The following is a 24,034-nucleotide window of genomic DNA, read 5'->3' as shown; positions in this document are numbered from 1 at the left end:
TGCTTTTTAATATGCTGTCTAGGTTTGTCATAGCTTTTCTTCCAAGGAGCAAGTGCCTGTTAATTTCATGGTTGCAGTCACTATCTGCAGTGATTTTGGAGCCCAAGAAAATAAAGTCTGTCACTGTTTCCATTGTTTTCCCATCTATGTTCCTTGAAGTGATGGACTTCCATCAAGGCTGTGTATTGTCATCCTGCTTATTTAACTTATATGCAGAGTATTTCATGTGAAATGCTGGGCGGATGAAGCACAAGCTGGAATCAAGATTGCCGAGAGATATATCAATAACCTCACATACACAGATGACACCACCCTTATGGCAGAAAGCGAAAAAGAACTAAAGAGCCTCTTGATGAAGGTGAAAGAGGAGAATGAAAAAGTTGGCTTAAAATTCAACATTCAGAAAATGAAGACCATGGCATCTGGTCCCATCACTTCATGGCACATAGATGGGAAAACAATGGAAACAGTGACAGACTTTATTTTCTTGGGCTCCAAAATCACTGCAGATGGTGACTGCAACCATGAAATTAACAGGCACTTGCTCCTTGGAAGAAAAGCTATGACAAACCTAGACAGCATATTAAAAAGCAGAGACATTGCCTTGCTGACAAATGTCCGTCTTGTCAAAGCTATGGTTTTTCCAGTAGTCACATATGGACGTGTGAGTTGGACTATAAAGAAAGCTGAGTGCCTAAGCATTGATGCTTTTGAACTGTGGTGTTGGAGAAGACTCTTGAGAGTCCCTTGGACTGCAAGGAGATTCAACCAGTCCATCCTAAAGGAAATCAGTCCTGAATACTCATTGGAAGGACTGATGCTTAAGCTGAAGTTGCAATCCTTTGGCCACCTGATGCGAAGAACTGACTCATTGGAAAAGACCGTGATGTCGGGAAAGGTTGAAGGCAGGAGGAGAAGGGGATGACAGAGGATGAGATGGTTGGATGGCATCACCAACTAGATAGACATGAGTTTGAGCAAGCTTCCGGGAGTTGGTGAAGGACAGGGAAGCCCGGTGTGCTGCAGTCCATGGGGTCGCAAAGAGTTGGACACGACTGAGCAACTGAACTGAACTGGAAGTACAGTGGTTAGGGCTCTGTGCTTTCACTACCGTGAACCCAGAATTCAATCCCTGGTCTGGGAACTAAGATCCTGCAAGCTCCGGTCAAAAACAAGCCAAACCCCGCCCCCCCCAAAACTATTATATTTATAACATAATAAAATGTTATAGAAAGATATTAACATGTTTATGTTAAAAAAACATAACTCCATCCTTAGAATCCTTGTAAAAAAAAATAGGAAAAATATAAAGAAAAACACCACCCCAATTCTTACACCGAGAACGCCACTTGGAATTCTCATTTTCTGTCTTCAAATTCCAGGACTTCTATCCTTGCCTCCCGAGTTACTCTAGATTTGGTTCCAGTCGCGGCCCCGCCCGCCCCTGGGGCTAAGAGGCAGAGGCTCAGCGGCCTGGGTAATAGTCGCCCAACCGGCCTTACCCGTTCGCCTCACCTGCCCCGGCCGGCGGGGACGCGCGGCTCCCGGAGACTGCGGGTAGGGTGTGGCCCGGGTGACCGGTGAGGAGTTACGCCCGCCTCTGTGCACTCGTCTGGAGGGGCGGAGACGGAGACAGGGTCGGAGGCCAGGGGCGTCTCCCACCAGGAAGTTGGAAGTTGCCAACTTCCAGCCCCGAGGGGAGGCGCACGGCAGGAGCGCGACCGTCCGAGAGCCGAGCTCCAGCGCTGTGCGACTCGGCTGGCTGGGCGGGGCGCGCACATGTGTTTACGAGTGCGGGGGCCTGTCTGCGGCCGGGACTACAAGTTCCAGGGTGCCCAGCGGCGCGCCTGGGTTTTCTGGCCGCGCGGCCCGCTGGCTCCCAAGCAGGTCGCCTCGGGCTGGCACGCGCCACCTGGTCCCCAAGTAAATAAGGGAGAGACTCCCTGAGCACGGTAAAGAGAGTCGAAGTGGGCGGGGAGCCGCCCGGCGCCGCCTGCTCATGTTTCTGCAGAGCCGAGCGTCCCGCCTCCTGGCACAGCTGCGCGCGGCGGGGCAGCTGCTCGGCGCCCCGCGCCCCTGGCCCGGCCCCTCGCCGGGTGCCACGAGGACCCGCAGTAGTGCGTGCGGTCCCCTGGCGTCCCTGAGCGCGCACCACCCGCGCGCGCGGACCTCAGCGGGAGTTGGGGCTTGGGGGGCGGCGGCGGTGGGGCGGAGAGCCGGGGTGCGCACCTGGGCCCCCCTGGCCATGGCGGCGAAGGTGGACCTGAGCACCTCCACCGACTGGAAGGAGGCAAAATGTAAGTGTGAGCAGGAGGGGGGCGCGAGGGCGGCCCTTCGTGGGCACTCTCCGGCTGGACAGCACCCCGCTAGCCGCCTCGTCCACCCCAGAAAACTGGGGAAGTTAAGGTCCCATGTGCCTGGTATGGACCCCCCCCCAATTAACAGCCACGCCCCACATGTGCCCAGCTCCGGAAACTACTTCCCCCGGACCAGGTCCAGGGCCCAGTCGGAGGCAGTGTGAGGAGGGTGGCCTCACCCCACTGAAAGGGGTCGCGGGGCTCCCCCAGAGAGCACCCGGGACCTCGCACCTAAATCTGTTGTGCATGAGGGAAACTGAGGCCCGGCGCCTGCGCCGAGTAGCCCAAGGTCACTTGGAATTTGCTTCATATCTCACAGTAGGCTCTCAACTCCCCCGGCTTCGCAATACTGGGGTTTCTCAAGTGGTGACATTTTAGACAGAGTGGCAGGGAATGGGCTATGGGGCTGGCATCCCACCTGGTGGAATCAGAGAGCCACAAGGAACGGGCCTCCCTGGGCAGGCCGGTCACACCTCCCCCCATCCCCCCCGGGGCCTGCCTCTCTGGGCACGTGGTCTGTTGCCCTTTAGCGCTTCTCGTTGGCCTCTGGACACTTGTGAGCTGTCTCTGCCTCATTCCTGGGGGACACAGGGCGGAGGAGGGGGGCGGGGCAGGGCCGAGAGGGGAGGTTGTGTCTCTGGGAACAGTGACACCCCTGCTCCCCACACCCAGGAATCAAGCCATTTCCTCCGGCTGGGGCCGCGGGGGGTCGGGGAGGGGGGCGGCGCGGGCCATGAGTCCTGGTGGGCATGAGTCCCAGGGCTGGACTCTGGGCCAGAACAGAGGAGGGAAGTCAGGCAACCTGACCTGCAGAGCCTGAAATAGCCCCGGCTGCCAGTCCAGCTGCCCCTGCCCTTCAGGGCATGCTCCTTGGCCTCTCGTGACCGTTCCCGGCTGGATCGCCTTTCAAAAGGGCAGGGACGGCAGCTCATTGGCTGGGACTTGCGGTGGCGAGGGTTCAGCCAATGGGGCTGGGGAGGCAGGCCTGGGGCGGGCCGCGGTTGAGGGTTAGAGGAGGCGTCCTCTGGGATTGGAGGTAGAGTTCAAGATGAACTACTCTTGTCGTTGAGTTGTGATGCCTTCGCTGGGATCTTAAAGCACCAGCCGGAAGCACTTGACTTTGCTCCCGGGGCAAAAGGAATGCTTGTCACCCCTTCAAGCCCTGGCCCCAGAACATCCAGGGTCAGGGTGGGGAGTGGCTCCCTGGCACGGGGACTGTCCCCACAGGGAGCCCTGATTTCCCTTCTTCGTCAGAGAACAGCATCTCAGGGTGGTGGGAAGGAGAGCTTGGAAGGCTGGAGGCCCAGACACCTGTTCCTGGGTCTGCTGCTTTCTGTAGGACCAGCTCTCCGCCCCTCACACTCCTTGCCGGCGCTGAAAACTTCCAGACCTCTTGAAGCTAATGGGCCAGGAATTCCCAGGCTGCTGTGGTGTCTGTCTGCTAGGATCTGGGATTTCCATTCATTTGGTCCGTTTTTATCCAGCGCCTTCCGTGTGGCCAGCACTGCTATGCTGGGGAGACAGGTGGGGACCCTCCCCTCACAGAGCTTAGGTGAAGCAGGGGGATGTGTTACGGCAATGAGACAACGCCTGGTAAAGGTCGGTGCTTCAAGAAGCCCAGACGGGCAGGGCTGCCTGAGCTCCCGAGTTTGTCCAGGCAGGGGCAGTGTGGGGAGGCTGGGCTTGCCCCAGGAACCCCAGACCTAGGTGGAAGCCCCACCCCACCAGTAGCCATTAGGTGGTAGTTTGTGGGGGTGATACAGAAAGATCCGTGTTTTAGTTATCTATTGTGGCTTAGTAACAGACTACCAGGACACTTAGTGGCCTGAAACAGCAAACGTTTCTATTATCTCTCAGTCCCTGAAGGTCTGGAAGCTGGGAGTAGCTTAGCTGGGTGGCCAGGCTCAGGGTTTCTCAGGAGGCGGGGATTTGGTTAGAGATGGAGAGGGCCCTTCCCAGGTGGCTGGCTCCTGTGAAGTGGCTGCTGGTTTAATGCCTCTGGTCCACATTCAAGGGGAGGGAAATTAGTTTCCACCTTTGGAAGGGAAGAAGATCAAAGAATTGGGGGCATATTTTTAAAACCACCACACCGGGAGACTGCCTCAAGTAGCTTCTGCCTCTGGCTGGGGTTCAAGCTTTGATCTGTTATTTATTTATTTGACCGTGCTGCTCAACTTGCAAGATGTCAGTTCCACAACCAGGGACTGAACCCAGGACATGGTAGTGAAAGCCCAGAATCCTAACCAATAGGCCACCAGGGAACTCCCGAAGAAGCTTTGATCCTGGAAGATCCCCACACTATTTCTTCATTACATTCATTTACATGTTCAGCTGAGTTATACTGTACAGTAAAGTACATCAAGTGTACAGACCTCAAGTGTACAGTTGGTGTACTCTATTTTTTGGCTGCATGGCCTGTGAGATCTTAGTTCCCTGACCAGGGATTGAACCCGGGTCCATGGCAGTGAAAGAGCCATGTCTTAACCACTGGCGTGTGTGCATGCTAAGTTGCTCAGTTGTGTCCGACTCTTAGTGACCCCATGAACTGTAGCCCACCAGGCTCCTCTGTCCATGATGATGCTCCAGGCAAGAATACTGGAGTGGGTTGCCATGCCCTCTAGGGGATCTTCCTGACCCAGGGATCGAACCCACACCTCCTGCAGCTCCTGCACTGCAGGCAGATTCTTTACCGCTGAGCCACTGGGGAAGCCCCCTGACCACTGGCTTGCCAGGGAATTGCTGCAATCAGTGTACTTTTACGTAGGTATCCAGCTGTGCAACCGCTACTCTGGTCAGTAGGTAGAACACTGCCATTGCCCCAGAAGGTTCCTTTGAGCCTCTTTTCAATCAGTATCCCTTACAGCTAATCTTTCTTCTATCTCTTCATTTTGTTTTCCCTTGAACTTCATATCATCAGAGGCATACACACAGTGTGTACAGTTTCTTTTACTCAACGTCCGTGTGATTTATCCACATTATCGGGTGTACCCACAGTTCGCTCTTTCTTATTGCTGGGTGATAGTCCATGGTGTGCCACAGTTTGTCCGCGCAGTCTCCTTGTGGTCATTTGGTTTCCAGTTTGGGACATTTGGGAATAAAGCTGCTCTGAATATCCTTGCACGTGTCTTTGATGGACACATTCTCGCCTTTCGGTTGGGGATATACCTACAAGGGCGGCTCAACTCTTGTCTGTGCCTGAGATGACCCTCTCTCAAAGACTGGCACATAGTAATCAAACTCACAGGAGACTAATGTATAGTTCAGAGGGTTGAGGTGCAGTTCATGGTGGGAAATATAATAGCACCGGATCTGGAAATGTGCACCTGGGCAGGGCCTCCTCTCCCTGTGGAAAAGCCCTTGTTGTTCAGTGGCTAAGTCATGTCCGACTCTTTGTGACCCCATGGACTGCAGCACGCCAGGCTTCCCTGTCCGTCACTGTCACCTGGAGTTTGCTCAAATTCATGTCCATTGAGTTGGCGATGCTATCTAGCTATCTCATCCTCTGCCACCCTCTTCTTCTGCCCTCAGTCTTCCCAGCATCAGTGTCTTTTCCAGTGAGCTGGCTCTGGAACTCACTGGAATTAACCATCAGGTGGTCAAAGCTGAGCTTCAGCTTCAGCATCCATCCTTCCAGTGAATATCCAGGTTTGATTTCCTATAGGATTGACTGGTTGGATCTCCTCGCAATCCAAAGGATTCTCAAGAGTCTTCTCCAGCCCCACAATGTTAGAAGCCAAGTTGTAGTCTTAGGTTTGTTCAGCAGCATGTGTTCTCAACTAGGGAGATGGTTGACTGATTTGGAAGCGGATCCCGTTGTCCTGAGCACACCTACCCACTTCCTTGGGCGGTTGTTCAGTGTTTCAGTCCAAACGCAGAGCTGAGTGCCTGCTCTGGGCCCCAAGTGCAGCAGCCTCAGTTCATGGTACAGTGCTGGACAGATGGCCACATTCTGCCTGGGTTCTGTGCATTTCTTTGTTCTGGCTTTAGGCTGACAGCCCACTTGTATGGACCTATTTTCCCTCTAGGTAAGTAAATACCATCAGGCTGGATCTTCCTGCCCAGGAGACATTCAGTCTCTTTGAGAGACCTCTGCAGTATCTAATTTCACTGGCCAGGGGTTAATTCCTTTAGCTTAATTCTCTCAGTTCTAGGATGCCTCATTACCCCCACCCCAGGTTATGCCTTTTCATCAGAAACAGTATGGAAACAGTCCTTCTATAAGGCCTGTCAGTGTGAGGGGCATTAAGGTCAGGCAGTGGGGGCTTTGTCATCACAGGAGGGGCCTGGTCTCCAGAAGAATGGCAGGTCCCTTCTGGCCTGCAGTAGGGGTGGAGCTGTGTGCTAAAAAGAGAATGAACATTGGTGTTATCAGACATGGCAAGCCCCAGCACCACTGCTTCCATGCTCCCTGAGCCTCAGTTTCCTCATCTGTAAAATGGGACCAACAGCACCCGATTTGTAAGCTGTGCTAGGATCATGTTAGAAACGTTTTGTACGCAGCAGCCAAAGGGTCCCCAGCAGCCCCCCTTCCTTGTCACCTCTCAGGTCTGTCTCCTCTCTCTGTTCTGTTCTGGCCCTGGAGATACAGGGCTCACGTAAACTTGTCTCTGCCATGGTCTCGAGTGCTAGAGCCCTGACCCGCTCCCTCTCCCTGGGGCTCGGGATCAGGCCCATGTATTCCAGCCTGTCTGCCCAGGGCAGGGCGAAAGCCCACCCCTGTGGGCTTTCACGCAGAACAGATGATTCATCTGATTTGACTGCTGAACCGGGAAAATTTCCAGGCACACCTGGGACTTGGGGGGCTTCTCCCACCTGTCTTCTGGGAAAGCAGCCTTGGCACATCCCGGCACAGGGGCCGGCAGGGGGCCTAGGAGGGTGGACAAGCTCCAGGGTGCCTCGTGCTGTCTCCCTGTGGCTCGTGCCACAGGCTTTGACGAGCACCTGCTCTCCGGGGACGGGGAGCCTAGGTAACTAATGCCCCTGCCTCAGGGTTCCAAGACCCAACCTTTATCAGCCCTGCCCACCTGGCCTTCTCCAGAACAGAAGGTACTCACCAGCCCACCCTCAACCTTTCCGAACACCGTCAGGAAGCGCCATAAAGACACTTCTTAAAACACATCATTGAATTCCTGTTCACCCACTGCACTTTATGGTTCTGGCACAACCTGCTTCCTCCAGCCGTGCCTGGGAGCTGCTGAAAGCTTCGTCTGGGGTCAGACCTCCCCATCAAACTTTACTGCAAACATCTTTTTTCCAGCACCTGTCTCACTGAGCTGTGAAATACTCTCACCTCTCCAAAAAAGAAAGAAAATTAAAGCGTATGTTGTACATCTTTTATAAGAAAAATAAAACTCACTTGTGCTTTAAGTCTGCACCTGTGCTTCTGGCAGAGGGAGGTAGTGCGTGTCAGAAATGCGTGGGGCAGGACTTCCCTGGTGGCCGAGTGGGTAAGACTTCTCCCTCCCAATGCAGGGGACCTGGGTTTGATCTTTGGGCAGGGAACTAGATCCCACATGCCGCAACAAAGACCCGGCACAGCCAAATAAATTAAAATATTTATTAAAAAAAAGACATGCATGGGGCACATGCCCACCCTAGGGTCCTGCTTCTCCTCCTGGAGCTAGTGGGGGAGCCTGGGGGCAGCCCCGCGGCAGGTGAAGCTGAGGCCCTAAAGGCTCGGGTCCTCAGCTGGCTTCTCTCCCACAAATCAGACTAGCACCTCCTGTAGCTCTTCCGGGTCGCCACTTTGCTCTGGAGATGAACAAGGACTTGGCACCCCACACACCGGCCCTAGGAGGTGTGCACTTGGGGGCCACAGACCGGAAGGGCAGGCTGACAGGTGTCCCCAGGGCCGGCACCTCGACCGCTGGTGGCCACGCAGGCAGCTCTGGCGGTCTTCCTTGGCCATCTCTGGGAAGTAGAGCCGTGTTTTGGTCTTTGCTGGAGAGAAGGGGGCTGTCGGGGCTGGGAGTCTCTCAGAGCAGGCCCCGGGTCCTGGGGGGGACAGTACAGGACAGAGCCCTAGGCCGGCTCCTGCCCTGGGTTCTTTCTGCTTGCCGGTCACAGGGCCGATTGCTCAGCTGCTTTTGTAAAGCAAAGTGGTGGTCTCTGCCAGACGGTGTCTGCTAGGGGACCTGAGCCATCTCTGGGTGCCTGGGGCTGCCCCAGCTCGAGGAACTCCGCTGTGGGAGTCCTGGCGGTTGCCTTGGACCAGCCCATGCTGTGACACCGGCCACAGTGTCATTGGCCACAGTCCAGCTGGCTGTGAGCACTGGTTCTCGAGCACCCTGAGGCCTCGGGGTGGGGGTGGGTCTTTGGTCACAGTTGTGCAAGATGACAAACATGGGGACCCAGATAACTTAAAAGGGCTTTCCTGGTGGCTCAGATGGTGAAGAACCTGCCTGCAGTGCAGGAGACTTGGCTTCAATCCCTGGGTCAGGGAGGTCCCCTGGAGAAGGGAATGGCAACCCACTCCAGTATTCTTGCCTGAGAAGTCCATGGACAGAGGAGCCTGGCGGGCCGCAGTCCATGGGGTCACAAGGAGTCAGACAGGACTTAGCGCCTGAGCAGCAACAACAGATCTCACTCCCAGGAAGGAGTGAGTGTGTCTGATGCGTGGATGGCGCCGATGGCTTCCTCTGCGTTTTCATAGCTACCTTCTCGCTCACAGCAAGCTCAGGTGCTGGGGAGGGCCTTCCTTGCCCCTATTCTAGAGATGAGAAAACTGAGGCTGAGAGGGTGAGCGCCTTGCCCATGAACACGACAGTCGGGGGGCATGAGCCCAGACCTGGGGGACCGAGGAGCAAGAGCGGAGTGGAAACCCCTGCACAGCCGGGCGCTGGGCCAGCATGGGCCTCGGACAAGCTGGGGAGGCACCCAGAGCCTAGCGTTTGCTCCCCAGTCCAGCTGCTGTAGATCTCGCTCCATTCCCCACGCAAACGCTCTCTCCTACATCAAGGCTTTTGAACGTGCTGCTTCCTCCTCCCAGAAGACCCTGTCCTTTCAGCAAACTTGCCCTCAGCCTTCAGGTCTCAGATCCTTGGTGCACTGATTCACCCCAGGGACCCTCACATGTGCCCTATGCTGTGCCCGGTGCTGGGAATCCAGCATAAATACAACCGGCCTGCATACGGCCAGGGTCAAGCAGAACACAGATGGTAGGGCAGGCAGCTATTCTGGGGAGGGGGAGGGCCAGGAGGAGCGGCAGTAAAGGAAGACCAGGCGGGAGGTACAGCAGGCGCAAAGGCCCTGAGACAGGCAACAGCTTGGCTGCTGGGGGGACTGGAAGGCTCAGGGTTGAAGTGCGATGGGGAGGGTAGCCCGGGAGGAGGTTGCGGAAAGAGGCGGGCTAAGCATGGGTAAGGACCTGGAGTTTGAGCTGAGCTTTGCACCGAGAGACGGCTTCTGACTTCTGTTCCTGAGATCTCTGGGCTGCTGTGTCAGGGTGGGCACCGAAAGTCAGCTGGGAGTGGGGGCTTCCAGAGGGCACTGCTGCTGCTGCTGCTAGGGAGCAGTTAATGATGGAGGCTTGGCCCTGGGGGGGATAAGCAGAAGGCCTGGCTTCCATGGTGGTGTAGGGATAAATCTGACAGTCTGCAGATGGATAGAAGGGGGAAGGAAGAGAAAGGAAAGACTGGGCAAAGTCTGGGGCCACCCACTGAGAAGGTAGGAAGGACGGAGGGGTCTGAGGCTCAGTTCTGCACACAGAGAGTTTGGGGATGAGAGCAGGCTGCAGGCCTTTGGGGGCAGATGCTCAGAAGAGATGAGAAGCTGGAGGTGCAGCCCGGGATTTGGGATGCATGGAACTGACGTGAAGACCGTGGAGAGAGACTTCCCTGGTGGTCCAGCGGTTGGGACTTCGCCTTCCAGTGCAGGGGTGTGTGTGGGTTCCATCTTTGAGCTAAAATCTCACATTCCCTAGGGCCAGAAAGCCAAAACATTTTTCAAAAAAGCCAGAAACGATATTGTAACAAACTCAGCGGAGACTTTAAATGTGATCTACATAAGAAAAAAAAATCTTAAAAAGAAAAAGAAAGGAGGGTGTGGATTAAGGAAGAAGGGAGGCCACAGGGAGGCTGTGGAGGGCCAGGGAGCAGCCTGGGGCCAGGAGGCGGGGTCCAGAGAGGGAAGAAGGGGTCAGGGGCTGCTGAGCACACAGGGGAGGCCAGGAAGGGCCACTGAGTGAGTTCAAGTGGCCAGCGTGGTGCCTCTGACCTTGGCCTTGACAGAGAGGTGGGGTTGGGGGGAGGAGGACGTGGAGACAGAACGTAGGCGGTGGAGGAAAGGAGCAGAGAGAGGAGGCCACAGCTACAGTGCATGGCATGCGGGGTCGAGGGAGGGTTCTGTTTTCGTAGAGTGGGTACAGGAGAAGGTGTTTGAGGGCAGCCTGGTGGAGGGGGAGCGCAGGAGGAGTCCTTGGGAGGTGAGCTGGGCAGCGTCGGCTGGGAGGATGGACCTTCGTGCCCACTGACCCGAGAGAAGGAGAACGCGATGTGGGCAGGTGTGTGTGTGTCGGGGGGAGGCAGCACCCCGTAGCTGTCTGACTGGGAGGACAAGTGGAGGAGGCTTGGAGAGGGAGAAGGGGGAGGGGAGACTCACTTCCAAAGCAGCAGCTGCCTTGGCCACCTGGGGGAGTTGGAGAGTTTAGGGGGGGGCCTCTGCTCGGTTGGTGGGAGTTTTCTCCAGTGGTTTGCAGCTCTTGGGGCAGACCGGAGACATTGGGGGTACCTCTTCCAGGAGGCTGGTCCAGCCTTCCCTCTGCTCGGTCAGGCCCCAGACCTCACCTTGCCTCCCAGGCTTGGTGCGTGGTTCGTGCGTGCGTGCTAAGCTGCTTCAGTCGAGTCTGACTGTGACCCTGTGGACTGTAGCCCATGAGGCTCCTCTGTCCATGGGATTCTCCAGGCACGAATACTGGAGTAGGTTGCTATTTCCTTCTCCAGGGGGTCTTTCTGACCCAGGGATCAAACCTGTGTTTCTTATGTCTCCTGCCTTGGGTTCTTCACCACTGGCGCCACCTTGGAAGCCTTGGTGCGTGGTGGGAGCTCAGTAAATGCCTGTTAACTGACTGATGTGTGTTCGGACTGCCAGGGAGAGCCAGAGCCTGGATGGAGTGGTGCAGGGGAGCGGGTCGACGGATCCCGGCTGCCCTGGTGGCCTGGGGCCGGCAGGGGGAGCCCACGAGCCGCAAGCCTTGACCGCTGCTCCGCTGCCTGGTGCGGCCCAAAGGGAAGACCAGGCCCAGCAAGGGGAACCAGCCTGGGTGGACCCAGAGTCTGTGAGCGGATGAGGAGGGCCTAGCTTCCCACACAAATCACTAGCCGTCTGACCACAGGTGGCCTCCCAACCTTCCTGGGACCATTTGCTCATCTGTAAAATGGGGAGGATTCCAGCCACGCCCTTGATTCCAGCTGGGGACACCCCAGCGGGGCATCTGTGGGTGGGCAGCCCCCTGGCAATGCAGGGGGCCTGCGGCAAACAGGCACCACACCTGCTTGGTTCTGCCGGTCTGTGAGGAGGACGGTTGTCCTGGTTCCCTGTGTCCCGCTGCCTACACATAACAGCAATGATGATGTAACTGATTGACGATGTCACTGATTCAGTGCCACCAACCTGCCTGGCCTTAGCATGTATGAGTAAGCTTGAAATCACTGTGCAAGGGCTGTCTTAATCCCCATTCTATACATGAGGATACTAGGGGCTCAGAGGTGTGGAAGCAGCTGGCAATTGGCAGAGTTTAATTCTGAACCCCTGAGACACCCTCCACCTCCATGAGCCTCAATTTCCCTTCCTAACAAAGAGGGCGGGGCAAGATCTTCCAGGGGACCCTCCTTCCACATGCCCTCCCCATGAGCTTTCGGAAGGGTGAATGCACGGGGCTGCTTTGCATCCTTGGACAGAGCGAGCCGTCCCTGGAAGTAGACAGGAGACCTGTGGGCGGTGGGGAGGCCCCTGGGCTGCTCCCCTCCCCGCCTGCCTGACTCCTGCCCCATCCCGCTGCAGCGTTTCTGAAGGGCCTGAGTGACAAGCAACGAGAGGAACATTACTTCTGCCGGGACTTTGTCAGGCTGAAGAAGATCCCGACGTGGAAGGAGACGGCGAAAGGTAGGCCCTGCGCTGGGGACCCAGCTGGCTGAGTGTGGTGTGGTCCCTTCAGACCCTTGTCTGGGGAGCATCGTCCAGACAAGGCCAAAGAGAAGAAGGGTGGCGGCATTTATGGGTGCTTGCTCTGCACCGGGCACTTTGAAGTATCACCTCTTTTCATTATTAACACAGCCTGAGGTAGGTTTGGTAGTTTGTTGAAAAATGATTTCTTTCTTTCTTCAAAGAGTATTTATCTGTTTGGCTGCAGCAGGTCTTCGTTGCGGCCTGGGGGATCTTTGGTTTTGTCTTTAGTGCAGAATCTTAGTGGCAGCATTCGAGATCTAGTTCCCTGATTAGGGATCGAACCTGGGCCCCCTACACTGGATGTGTGGCGTCTTAGCCACCGGAACCCCAGGGAAGTCCTTGGTTTGGCTCTTATCCCCGTTATGTCATTGGGAAACGGAGCCTTAGGCGCACGATGCCGTGGCTGCTGGAGCGGGGACTTGCCAGCCTGGCGCAGTGGCCTGCAGGGCAGCATCCTCATGAGGACCTCGGCCCTGCACGTTGCAGAACTGGTGACCGGGACCCCGGGCCAAGTCATGAAATGCTCCCGAGGCTCAGTTGTTCGATGTTGTTTAGTTGCTGAGTCATGCCCGACTCGTTTGCGACCCCATGGGCTGTAGCCCACCTGTCCAGGGCTCCTCTGTCCATGGGGTTGTCCAGGCAAGAATGCTGGAGTGGGTGGCCATTTCCTTCTCCAGGGGATCTTCCCGACCCAGGGACTGAACCCTCCTCTCCTGCGTTGGCAGACAGATTCTTTACCACTGAGCCACCTGGGAAGCCTCAGGTCTGGGTGACCCAGTGTGTAAAACGGGGATGGATGGCATGGCTTCTCTACCTGTGTGGAGCATTGCTGTGAAGATTCAAGGAGACGAGTGTGTGCTGCACATAGTAGGTGCTTGGTCGGTGTGGGCTGTCCTCAATCGCGTCATTGGTCCCCGCGAGGCACCCTGCCTCTGGCGGCAGAGGGCGGTTGATGGGGGCTTGCCTGACCAGGGTCCCTGGTGGCTCGCTCCACCGTGCGGGCCTCCCTGTGACCACCCCTCGGCCTCTGCTTGTTCCAGGGGTGACCGTGAAGGTGGAGGAGCCCAAGTACAAGAAGGACAAGCAGCTCAACGAGAAGATCTCCCTGTTCCGAGGTGACATCACCAAGCTGGAGGTGGACGCCATCGTCAACGCCGGTGAGTGGGGCCTTCAGGCTGGGCCTGAGTCCAAGACCTGGGCAGCCGCCTCATCCCTGTGCCAGGCCCGCTCGGACGCCACCTGGCTCCAGTGAGGCTCTGGTGGCCGGTTGAGGGTGGCCCGCTGGCGCCGCGGACGCCTCTCCCCGTGGAAAGCCTGACCCGCTGTGTCAGGGACGCCTTGGCTGAGCTGCCTCAAAGCTCTGAGACCCATTAGCGGCCGGGAAGGGAGAGAGCTGGGCTGGAATTGCGCCGGGCGGCCCTGCCAGGAAGGCAGAGGCCAGAGGGGGTGGTCCGACCTCGGGGGCTGCAGATGGTCCCGAGCATGGCTTTCCTTCCTCCGCCTCCTGCCCACCCGGCCCTGCTCTGAACGGGGGGTGGGCGAGGGAGCATGTCGGGGAGCGTGTCAGGGAGCGTGTCGGGGGAAGGGTTGGGGGGCAGAGGCTGCTGCGCCCATGCTTGGCTTCCTGTAGCAGCTCCTGCTGGCTTGGCCATTTCTTGTGATGTGTTGAGGAGTCTGCTGTTTCTCTCCCCTCTCTGGAGCCGGAGAAAGGTGGTTATAATCCTTCCAGGTGATGGTTGTCTGGCCGAGGTCAGGAGTGGGGTGTCAGGGAATGTCAAGTCCAGCGGGTGCTCACATGGTTCAGGGGACAAGGGCAAGTGGGAACTGTACCCTCCTCCCCGCCACTGTGGGTACCAGGCAGCACAGGAAGGAGCCTCCTTGTTAGAGAAAGGTTTGCAGACCTGGGCGGACCGTCTTGTCTTGGACTTCAACTCATAGGGAACCTCTGCTGTGCGAGCCCCCCGGGCCCAGCTGCGCAGTCTCGGGCACCCCAGGAGCATCTCGAATCTCTTTTGTCTCACCCTTGGGCTTGCAGCCATTGGTGGACCCCAGAGCTGGCCGAGGTGGAGTGGCCGAGTGACTCTGGTTCTGGGTGGTGCCCATGCTGTGCTGGCTAAGTGACAGGGCTCAAGAGACCCGGGGAGAGGGGCAGCTCGGCCCCTCGGCGCCTGCGTGTCGGTGGCCGGGGCTGTCCTTCCGGCATTGCTGTGTGTCTCCTCGCTGATGTTCGCAGACCTGTGTGGCCACAGGGGTGTTCCTTCCCCCAACATTGCCTGTCTCAGCGCACAGGTGACCAGTCATGGGAAGGCAGGAGTTCTGACTCAGAGCAGAGGTGGGGTTTCTGCTCTTGTGTTTCTCTTGGGCCACTTAGATGGTGGGTGGCAGGGAGGTCTCCATATGGGGGACTCAGGGCTAAGACAAGTCATAGTGGCCCAGAGGAGAAGGGTCTTTTTGCTGCCTGGACCCTGGAGGGCTGGCCTGGGGTGGAAGGACCAAGCCGCAGGGCCCCGGCTGAGGGGACAGTGCCACAGGCCTGTGAGGCTGCCCCTCCTGGTGCCCCTGGCCCTGCAGTCACTGGCAAGGGTGTGCAAGGTGCCCTGCTAATGTTCTGGTTCCGTCACTATGTCGTGTCCAACTCTTTGCGACCCCATGGACTGCAGCATGCCAGGCTTCCCTGTCCTTCACTGCCTCCCGGAGTTTGCTCAGATAGGTGGGCCAAAAACTGAGTTTTTCCTTAACATTGTATGGAAAAGCCTGAGTGAACTTTTTGGCCAACACCATGCCTTTCTTTCTGATCTGCAAAGCAGCCAGAGGGACAAGTGGGACGTCTTATCAGCTCCTTCACAGCCAGGTTGGCGGCAGGAGGGAGGGTGTGGGGACCAAGGCAGGGTGTTGGTGGGAGGCAGATAGAGCGGGCTGGGGGCTCTGGAGTCTGCCCGAGGTTGTAGGAATGATTAGTGGCTCTTCCTGAGCACCCCCGTGCCTGGCCAGACTCCGAGGGCAGCTTGGAGGGCAGGCTCTGTCGGCCTCTCGTGCTCTCTGGAAAGCACTGTGGCCCTGGCTTCGTTTGATTCTCCAGGACTGGGGGCCGGCCGTGTTTGCCACACCTGTCTGGGCTTGCCTGGGCTTGCATGATGGTGCAGGTGGTGGGAACCTGGTTAGGAGCTGATCCTCATGAACTGGGATGCTCACGCAGCAGAGCTTCCACACAGAGCCGGCGTCCCCTGCAGACCCTCCCTTCAGGTCTTTCCGACCAGGTGTTTGAGTGGCCTTGACTCTGAATCTCAGGGGTCCTTGGTAGTTTTGGGACCCTCCAGCATCCTCCCTGAGCCTTGGCTCAGCCTGCGGCTGCCGCCCACCAGGGGGCAGCAGAGATCACGGTTCCCGCGCCGCCCAGAGCCCGTAAATCAGCCTGTTTATTAGCGGAATAAAAGTCGCGGCAACGCGGGGCTTTTCGGGGCTGCATAAATCTGGTCTGTGCCTCGTGAAACCCATATGTGCTTAATTCATATGTAAAGTTTCAAGCAGGAAGAGAATACGTGTCCATTAAATTCTATTTGACTTGATTATACTCATTAGCCGTGAATAATTGCTTCTCAGCGCCGACCGCCGAGCCGCCACAATGAGCAAAAGGAGCCCAGCAATTATCTCGGGGTGGGAATTTTTAAATTTTTATTTTTGAAGTCAAGGGAAGCGTTGACCCCGCTGGGTTCGGTGGCCCATGGGGAGCTGTGTGGGTCGGACAGGGCTGGGGGCTTGAGGTCTGCTGTGGAGCTTCTGGATTTTTTGCGGGGGTGGGGGTAGGGTGGGGGGGGGGGCATCTCTCTTTGTCCCGGAGGCCAGATGGGGAAGGGTGGGGAAGATGCCATCCTGCCTGGGCCTGGCTCCAGCTGCGGGGACCGTGGAGGGGGAGGCCTGCAGGACGGTGGAAAGGGCCTGTGAGAGAAAGGGGTCTGCACCCCCGGAGCCCCATCCATGCTGGAGAGCTGGGGCTGGGGGGAGTGTCTCCAGACCATCCCTAGGGGGGACCCTGGGTGTCCTCCCGGCCTGCCCTCTTTGCTCCTCCCCTCCCCACAGAGGGACTCCACCCACGGCCTCTCTCAGGACTTTGGAGACTGACTGTTTCTCAGACGTTCCCCTGGCATCTGAAGTCCAGGGCTGGTTTTCACTCCGCTCTGCTGGTGTCTGATGTGTGATTGGGGTGTTTGCTGTGTGTGCGCCTGTGACAGTATGCACATGTGTGGTTTGTTCTGGGTATCACATTCTTGTATGTTATGTGGTAGATGGAGGGGGCTGGGGCTGAGTAGAAGGGTGTGTGCCTGGCCGGTGGCAGGGCATGAGGTCCCAGGGGATGGGACCAAAGCCCCTCAACCCCGCCTAGTGCAGTGCAGGCCCCCAGGCCCTCCTGGGACTTGCCCCAGTGGCTGCCAGTCGAGGCCACTTGCTCAGGCAGAGCCTGGAGAGAGTCTGGGGCTCCGGCCATCTGCTCTGGCTGTGGCTCCCGCCCACAGGGGCACACAGCATCCATCTTAATTAAATTGGGCTGCCACACTGCCCAGATAAGCCAGAGAGCTCCTGCAGCCCCCATTCTCTGGGGCAGCGCCTGCCTCTCCAGCTTGGTCCACGTCTCTCCCTGCGTGTGGGGAGAACCAGGCTGGCATCTCCTCCAGAGAAAGCTCAGGTCTAGGGGTTCCCCCCCGGGGAGTGAGGTGCATCAGCTTCTGGGGTGTTCCTGTCTTTCCTTTGCCACGAGATAGGAGAGGACTGTGAGAGGAGGCAGCGTGACCTTGAGAGGGTCCCTTCCGTGCCCTTGAAGTTCCCAGCAAACCAAGCCGGTGCTTATGGGCCCCTACTTCCTGACAGACAGCCGCGTCTCAGACAGAAAGTGTCCTGGCACACAGGAAGACCCCTCTCTGGGTCCTTCCAGGGTCCGATTGCTAGCTTTGGCCTTCAGGACATGATGGGACCGAGCTGCCCCCAGACATGCCCAGGTCTCCCAGGCTGGTGTGCCAGGGCCGTGGGCACGGAGGCCAGGAGCTAGCTGGGAATCCTAACTTTGCCGTCGGCCATGCTGCGGCCTCCGGTCCGGTGTCTCCAAGCCTCCATTTCCCCATCTGAAAAATGGAGCGTCGTTGGCCCCACCCCAGAGAGTGGGGCTGAGGGTGACATGCACTCAGGCCCGTCCGGCCCTGGGCCGAGGGCCCAGCACGAAGCGAGGCCCCATAAATTAGTATTGGAAAGTCAGCATGAGAGCAGCTAAGTAGAATATAATGTGACAAAGCAGTGGAAGCACGGTCTGAACAGAGCGCCACGTGTCGCCTCAGGGACCAATTAATTCTGCAAGGAGGTGGCGGGAGGCGCAGGGGGTCAGGGGAGCCTTTGAGGGGCCCGGGCACGCGGGCCCCGGGCCCTGCGGAATGGGTGGGAAGCCATGTTTCAGAGCGACAAGCTGGCCGCTCTGGGAGGTTTTTAAGCTGCTTATTTATTTAAAATAAGGCATGAAGTGGTGCTCTGTTTCCTTAAGTCTTGGGGCTTTGATTTGTGAGAATCTGCCAGCTGCTTCCATCACCCTCCTCCCCCCAAGCCAGCCAGAGCCCTCCCTTCATTCCTGCTGCTGTCTGGAGAGCCCGGAGGAGCCCGGCCCCCGGCTGTCCCTGGGCCACCACTCCGAGCCAGTGATTTAGAGACCGCCTTGATGGACTAGCAAGCAGGGGGGCTGAGGGACGCCGACTGCCTTGTGGGAAGTGATCTGACGCTAAACTGTCGCCGTAAATCGCTTTATCTGTCACTTCAGATTTAAATGTGTTTGCTGAGGCTTGCCGGCCGGCCTGGCCTCCGCAGCCGCCCGCCTTCAGCAGCAACTTCCCCGCGGTGGGCATGGAGGGCAGGCAGGAACCTGTGAGCCTTGTAGACCTCACTGGGCCCTGGCCCCTGGGGAGCGCAGGTGAGACAGGCCTCACCCTCCATGTTGACCGCTTGGCATCCCCACAAAGCAGGGGATGTTCCCCGTCTTCAGTGATCAAACTGAGGCTCAGAGGACGAGATAACATGCCCCAGCTGGGCAGGTGACCAAGCTGGAATTTGAACTCCTGTGTAGCTTTTCATTCACTCGTTCAGCAGACAGACACGGCCGGCCTGTTGTGTACCAGGCGCTGGGGTAAGCCCTGGGCTACGAAAGACTCAATCTCAATCCTCAAATGCAGAGTGGAACGTGCGAATGGAATGGAAACGGACAGCAGAGTGTCTGAGGGATGGGAGTCACACCTGCAGGGGTGGAAGGCAATCTGGAAGGCTGCCTGGAGGAGGCAGCGCTTGAGCTGAGAAGTGGGGATCTGAGTCAGAAGTCAGACAAGGATATAACAAGGGGAGAAAGGGAGAGCACTTGCAGGGAGGGGTGAGGAGGTGGGACTCAGGGGAAACCCTGGGGGCTAGGAATGAGCCACGGTGGGTTCTGAGCTGAGGGTTTTTTCCTCTGGTATATCCATACCCCGTGCTACCTCTCCTGGCCTCTTGGTTTTATTGTATCAGCCTCATGGTGTTGATGAGAAGCTGGAGGTTCAGAGACTTGAAGCCACTTGCCTGATGCCACACAGTTAAACAGGAGTGGCACAGATAGGGGCGGTTTGCCAGACTCCAGAGCCTCCAGGACATGCTTCCCCCCACACACACCTTTTTCAAGAGTAGCTAGGACTACCTTCTCTTTGTCCCTTTTTCTTTTCTGGTTTGAAAATCTGAGCCCCCAGGTTGGGTGTGTTGTCATCTGGCCTCCCTGCAGGGACACAGAGAAGTGGGGCAGAAATGGGGCATGGTGGGTGGTCAGTGCAGGAAAGAAGGATCCGGGTTCATTGGCCCCTCGAGGCCTCGTGGTGGACTGCAACTCCTGTGGCTTCCCTGTCCTGTGGCCCAGTGCCTGCCCCGAGCGCCCCCCGCCAAGCCCTGCTTCTGGGCTGGAGGCAGCGAGCCTTTGCCTGTTCCCCCTGGGCCGGGGGCTGCCCCCACACTGCACATATCATCTCATTTCTGAGGCTGGCACTCGTGTTCCCCCAGCTTACAGACGAGGAGACGGAGGCACGCGTGGGGCGCAGCGCTTGGTAAAAAGGCCGAGCCAGGAATTAAACCCTCATCTTTCGATCTTGGGGTTTGAGAGGGACGTCATCAAACTTGCATTTTCAGAAGCTCCCTTTGGGTCCAGTCTAGGGGTGAGGGGCTGAGTGGCCAACAGAGAGGCGTGGACTGCAGGTAGCCCCCTCCCCCACATTAGAAAGCCCAGGACACTGGAGACAGTGCCAAGGCCTGATTTCCACCACTGCAGGAGGAGGGCGGCTCGTTTCCACAAGGTCGAGAAGCGGTTACGTAAATTCATAAATGATGGATCTCTCCTGAATTATTGAGATTCCCTCGAGGGCTTGCAGGGCCTGGTCCAGTGAGCCGAGCTCTGGCCAACGGGCGGGACTTGAGGATCCCGGCAGGTCCTTTCCCCCCAAGCTCTTCTGCCAAGTTTCTCTTTAACGGTCAGATTGTTCTGTCTTTCCAGAGGGGACGTGATGGTGGGCTGTAGACCTTGGACCGGTTGACTCTTTGTCCTGAGACTCAGTGAACGTTTGTTGAATGAATGAGTGACTGCATGTCCTTGAGAGTTGGTGTGACAGCAGGAGGGACCAGATGAGCCAGTGACTCCCCCCTGGGCTGCTGGGACGTCAGCTGCCCCAGCCCAGGCCCTGCACGGCCCCTCTGGTCGTAGAAGTCGGCGGGAAGGGACTAAAGCCTCGTGTAGATGAGGATGCTGCTGGTGAGGTTCCTGGCTCAGTGACCTTGGCCTGCCGCCAAGACTGTCGTAGGGAAACCCAGAGAGGGACAGTGACCTGCTCAGGGTCACTCTTTAGCATGCCCGTCCTCCTGCGTCTTTTTCTCCCCATCACCAGGAGCAATTGGTCAGGAAATGGGGGTGGGGGCAGGGCTCCGCCGCCCACCACCCCCTGCCAAGGGGCCCCAAGCCTCTTCCTCCTGGCTCCTCTTGTCCTTGAGGACGCCTGGCCTCACCCACACCTGTGTGCCCGTCTGTGTCCCCAGCGTGCTCTCCACCCTGGGCACTGAGCTGAGGAGGCCGGAGCTTGTGGGAATGTGTGTGTTTTGAAATTAATGGGGACCATTAAATTGGCCAAGCATGAAAAGGGCTGGATCTGCAGGCCTTGGCTCGCTCTCCCGGAATGATCCGCCAGCGCCTTGGCAAAGGGCTGCCCGGTCGACTTTGGGCCTCCCCAGGAGGCTGTTGCTTGCCTGCCATTTAACGCATGGGTGCCCTGTGTCCCTAGGAGGTGAAGGGGCTGTGAGAGCCAGAGATCCCTCTGGAAACTGGGGCCCTCTTCCCTCTCAACAGGCAGCTCTGCAGACAGTGCTGTTTGCAGGGGTGTTGAGATGAATCTGTTTTCTCTAGACCGCTGGGCTTTGCTGGTGGTTCAGATGGTCAAGAATCTTCCTGCAGTGCAGGAGACTCGGGTTCAATCCCTGGGTCAAGAAGTCCCCTCGAGAAGAGAATGGCAACCCACTCCAGTATTCTTGCCTAGAGAATCTGAGAGGGTAACAGGCAGGAAGGCCAAGGGTCTCCAAACGGAGGAAATAGGCTGCAAGTGTCTCGTCAAATTCTGTGTTGCTATGACGACACCTGGTTCCACCTGAACTTAACTTTTCTCAAACCTTGAGCTAACCGATGCGTTTTTTTTTTTCCTTACGGAAATTTTTTTCTTAATCTATGTATTTGCTTTGGAATTTGCCTTTCTTCAAAATGGTTCCACCTAGGACTAACTTTTTTCCTTTTCTCAAACCTTGGGCTGATAATAGCTCCACAAACCAGTATTCATATCAATTGTTTCATGGCTGGGGGATGACACGCCTCATGCCATCCTCTCTCAAAAATGCATATTGTGGGAGAGGGGCCTGGGGAAACTCCCTCAGCCTTGAGGTGTCTCTCTTATCTGACTAATAGCTTTCTAAAAGACGTAAAACAGCTTGCTGAAACTAGCAAGGGGCACTCTCCATCCCCTTTCTGATGTCTGTGTCAGAAGCTTTCTGTGTCCCTTTTTTACTTTAATAAAACTCTGCTACACAGAAGCTCTTGAGTGATCAAGAGCTGGTCCCTGGTCCCGAAACCAGATCTTCTTCAGAGATCACGAATCCCACACTGTTCACTGTAAGCCATCAAATCCCATGGACAGAAGACCCTGGCGGGTTACAGTCCGTGGAGTCTCAGAGTCGGATATGACTGAGCAGCTAACACTTTCACGCTTTCACCAGACCCCTAGGGTGGGCCCACACACATGTCAGAGTCTGACTTTGGGGGCTCCTGGGTGAGACCTGGCCTGGTCCCAACTTGGGGGGGCCTTTAGGATATGTTGTTATTCAGTTGCTGAATTGTGTCTGATTCTTTATGACCCCATAGACTGTAGCATGCCAGGCTCCTCTGTCCTCCACTATCTCCCAGAGTTTGCTCAGACTCATGTTGATTAAGTCAGTGATGCAATCTAACCATCTCATCCTCTGCTGCCCCCTTCTCCTTTTGCCTTCAGTCTTTCCCAGCATCAGGCTCTTTTCCAATGAGTCGGCTCTTTGCAATCAGGTGGCCAAATTATTGGAGCTTCAGCTTCAGCATCAGCCCTTAGAATGAGTATGACCTAGAAGAGAGTCAGAGGACGCAGCGCCCCCACCCCCGCCCCCCGCCCTCTTACCTCCCACTCTCTAGATAGCCCCATCAGCTCTGGAGTCTCCAACTCAGGACATTGCGGTTGGAGAGTCCTGGGCATGAGTCCTGGCTCCACTGTGTACCGGCTGTGTGGCTTCAGGCAAGCTCCTTCACCTTTCTGAGCCTCAATTCTCTTTCTGTGAAATGGGGATATAAGTGTTCCAGGACCCAGTGTCCTGGATTGTTGTGAGTTTGAAAGGAGACAGTTTGTAGGGGGCACTCAGCATGATGACGTCTGGGATAGAGGAAGCCCAGGAAGTGCCAGCTCTGTGCCCGCTGCAGTGGCGGCTTCCGTGGAACCGGGCCTGCTGTGCACCAGCACCTTCCTGGCCTCCCTGTGGTGGGCTGAGCACTTGCTGGGCCCAAGGCAGCTGAGGAGGGCCCTTCCTGACTGCCAGGAAGGATTTGGGGTCTCTGGACCATGAACACGCAGGGCAGGTGGGCTGGCCCCCCTCCCCTCTGCTCTGCTTTTGTTGGGACTGGTGTGTGTCACATGGGAACAGCCCCGGCCGGGGGATGTCCCCTTCCCGGGGGTGGGGTGGGGTGTCGACTGAAGCTCTCTTGTTAGCACTTGGCGGACTCTGCTGAGCTGGAAGAACTGAAGCCACCAGCCCTCCCCTCCTCTCTCCTCTTTGGGGTCTTCTTGCATTTCAGAAGCTCACCTTTGGGGTTCATTTAGTTACTTTGTAAATTATTTGTGCTGATGTTTTCTCAGGCCCTGCTGGCAGCAGTGACCCCATCACTGGTTCCCTTTCCCTGCAATCTTATTATTTTTTTGACCACACTGAGCAACCTGTGGGATCTTAGTTTCCCAACCAGGAATCGGACCCTCGCCGCGTCAGTGAAAGCAAGGAGTCCCAACCATTGGACCACCAGGGAAATTACACTCCACCCCCCGCCACCCCACAGTCTTGAGTCATCACTGATAGAAAGGGTGCAGCTGTCCTAGTGGGGGTGGGGGCAGGCCTGGAGGGCCCCCACAGGTGCAGCACTGGCTGTCCTTGGAGGCTGCTCACAAAATATCGAAAGACTGGGGTAAAATCTGCTTCCACCTGCTGCTCCTCCAGGTCTGTTTCCAGTGTGCACCCCAGGGGAAGATTGAGAGGAGAAAGTGAGCGAGTATCTGTAGTGCCTTGCACACTGGAGGGGTCAGTAAATGCTGAGTACTGTTCTTGTGAGTGAAGCATCTCACTGTACCACCCACTAGACTGGAGCCCCTGGAGGGCAGCGGCAGGACCCACTGACCCCAGGTCTCCATCCATGGACAGGGCTGGCACATGGCTGGTGCCCATCTGTGGAGGCGGGGCGCCTGAGAATATCTGCACAGCAGGTCCCCAGAGGGGACAGAAAAGGACGGGAGCTAACGATGCATCTCGGTGAGGGCTGTTGGGTGGAAGCAGGCCTGCCCAGTGGGCACAGCCGTGGAGGAGGGGCTCCCCTGCCTTGCTTACTGGGCAGGGGAGAGACTGCAGCTTTTTATGTCCTTGCGGAAGTGTCCGAAGCCAGTGAGGACTTGGAAGCCAGGAGCTTGGGCTGTAGCTCCCGGGGGAGATCACGTACTTGGTTGTGGACCTGGGTGGCCCCAGTGGGGCTGGGTGGCCCCGAGAGGGTGGTGGCAAGGGGTGGGCATGGCTGGTTGGCATCACCTGCTTTCGTTCATTGAATCCCCATCAGATCACCCACACCCAAAGGCAACAAGTGGTCCTTGTACAGTGGTACCCACCCTCCTCCTCCGCATTGCCGCTTCCTCCCCCTCTTCGGACATTGTAATTGCCAT

The 24,034-nt window shown here is 57.1% G+C and overlaps 1 protein-coding gene across 2 annotated transcripts in view; it reads left to right on the top strand.

The window, feature by feature from the left end:
- Nucleotides 1-1,932: 1,932 nt before the first annotated feature.
- MACROD1 (mono-ADP ribosylhydrolase 1) overlaps nucleotides 1,933-24,034 on the top strand; it is a 154,053-nt gene continuing 131,951 nt past the window's right edge. The window contains exons 1-3 of one of the 2 annotated variants that reach the window (XM_052661729.1): nucleotides 1,933-2,297; nucleotides 12,357-12,458; nucleotides 13,562-13,678. In XM_052661729.1, the coding sequence (XP_052517689.1) occupies nucleotides 2,000-2,297; nucleotides 12,357-12,458; nucleotides 13,562-13,678 (517 nt within the window). In that variant the 5' untranslated portion in view covers nucleotides 1,933-1,999. The remainder of the gene's footprint in view (nucleotides 2,298-12,356; nucleotides 12,459-13,561; nucleotides 13,679-24,034) is intronic. The other variant, XM_052661728.1, reaches the window with a different exon arrangement.

The sequence above is a fragment of the Budorcas taxicolor genome, chromosome 25 (genome assembly GCF_023091745.1).
Source record: "Budorcas taxicolor isolate Tak-1 chromosome 25, Takin1.1, whole genome shotgun sequence".
In the NCBI taxonomy this organism is placed as follows: Eukaryota; Metazoa; Chordata; class Mammalia; order Artiodactyla; family Bovidae; genus Budorcas; species Budorcas taxicolor.
Note: the sequence above shows the minus strand (reverse complement) of the source record. Positions and strands in the feature narration are given on the sequence as shown.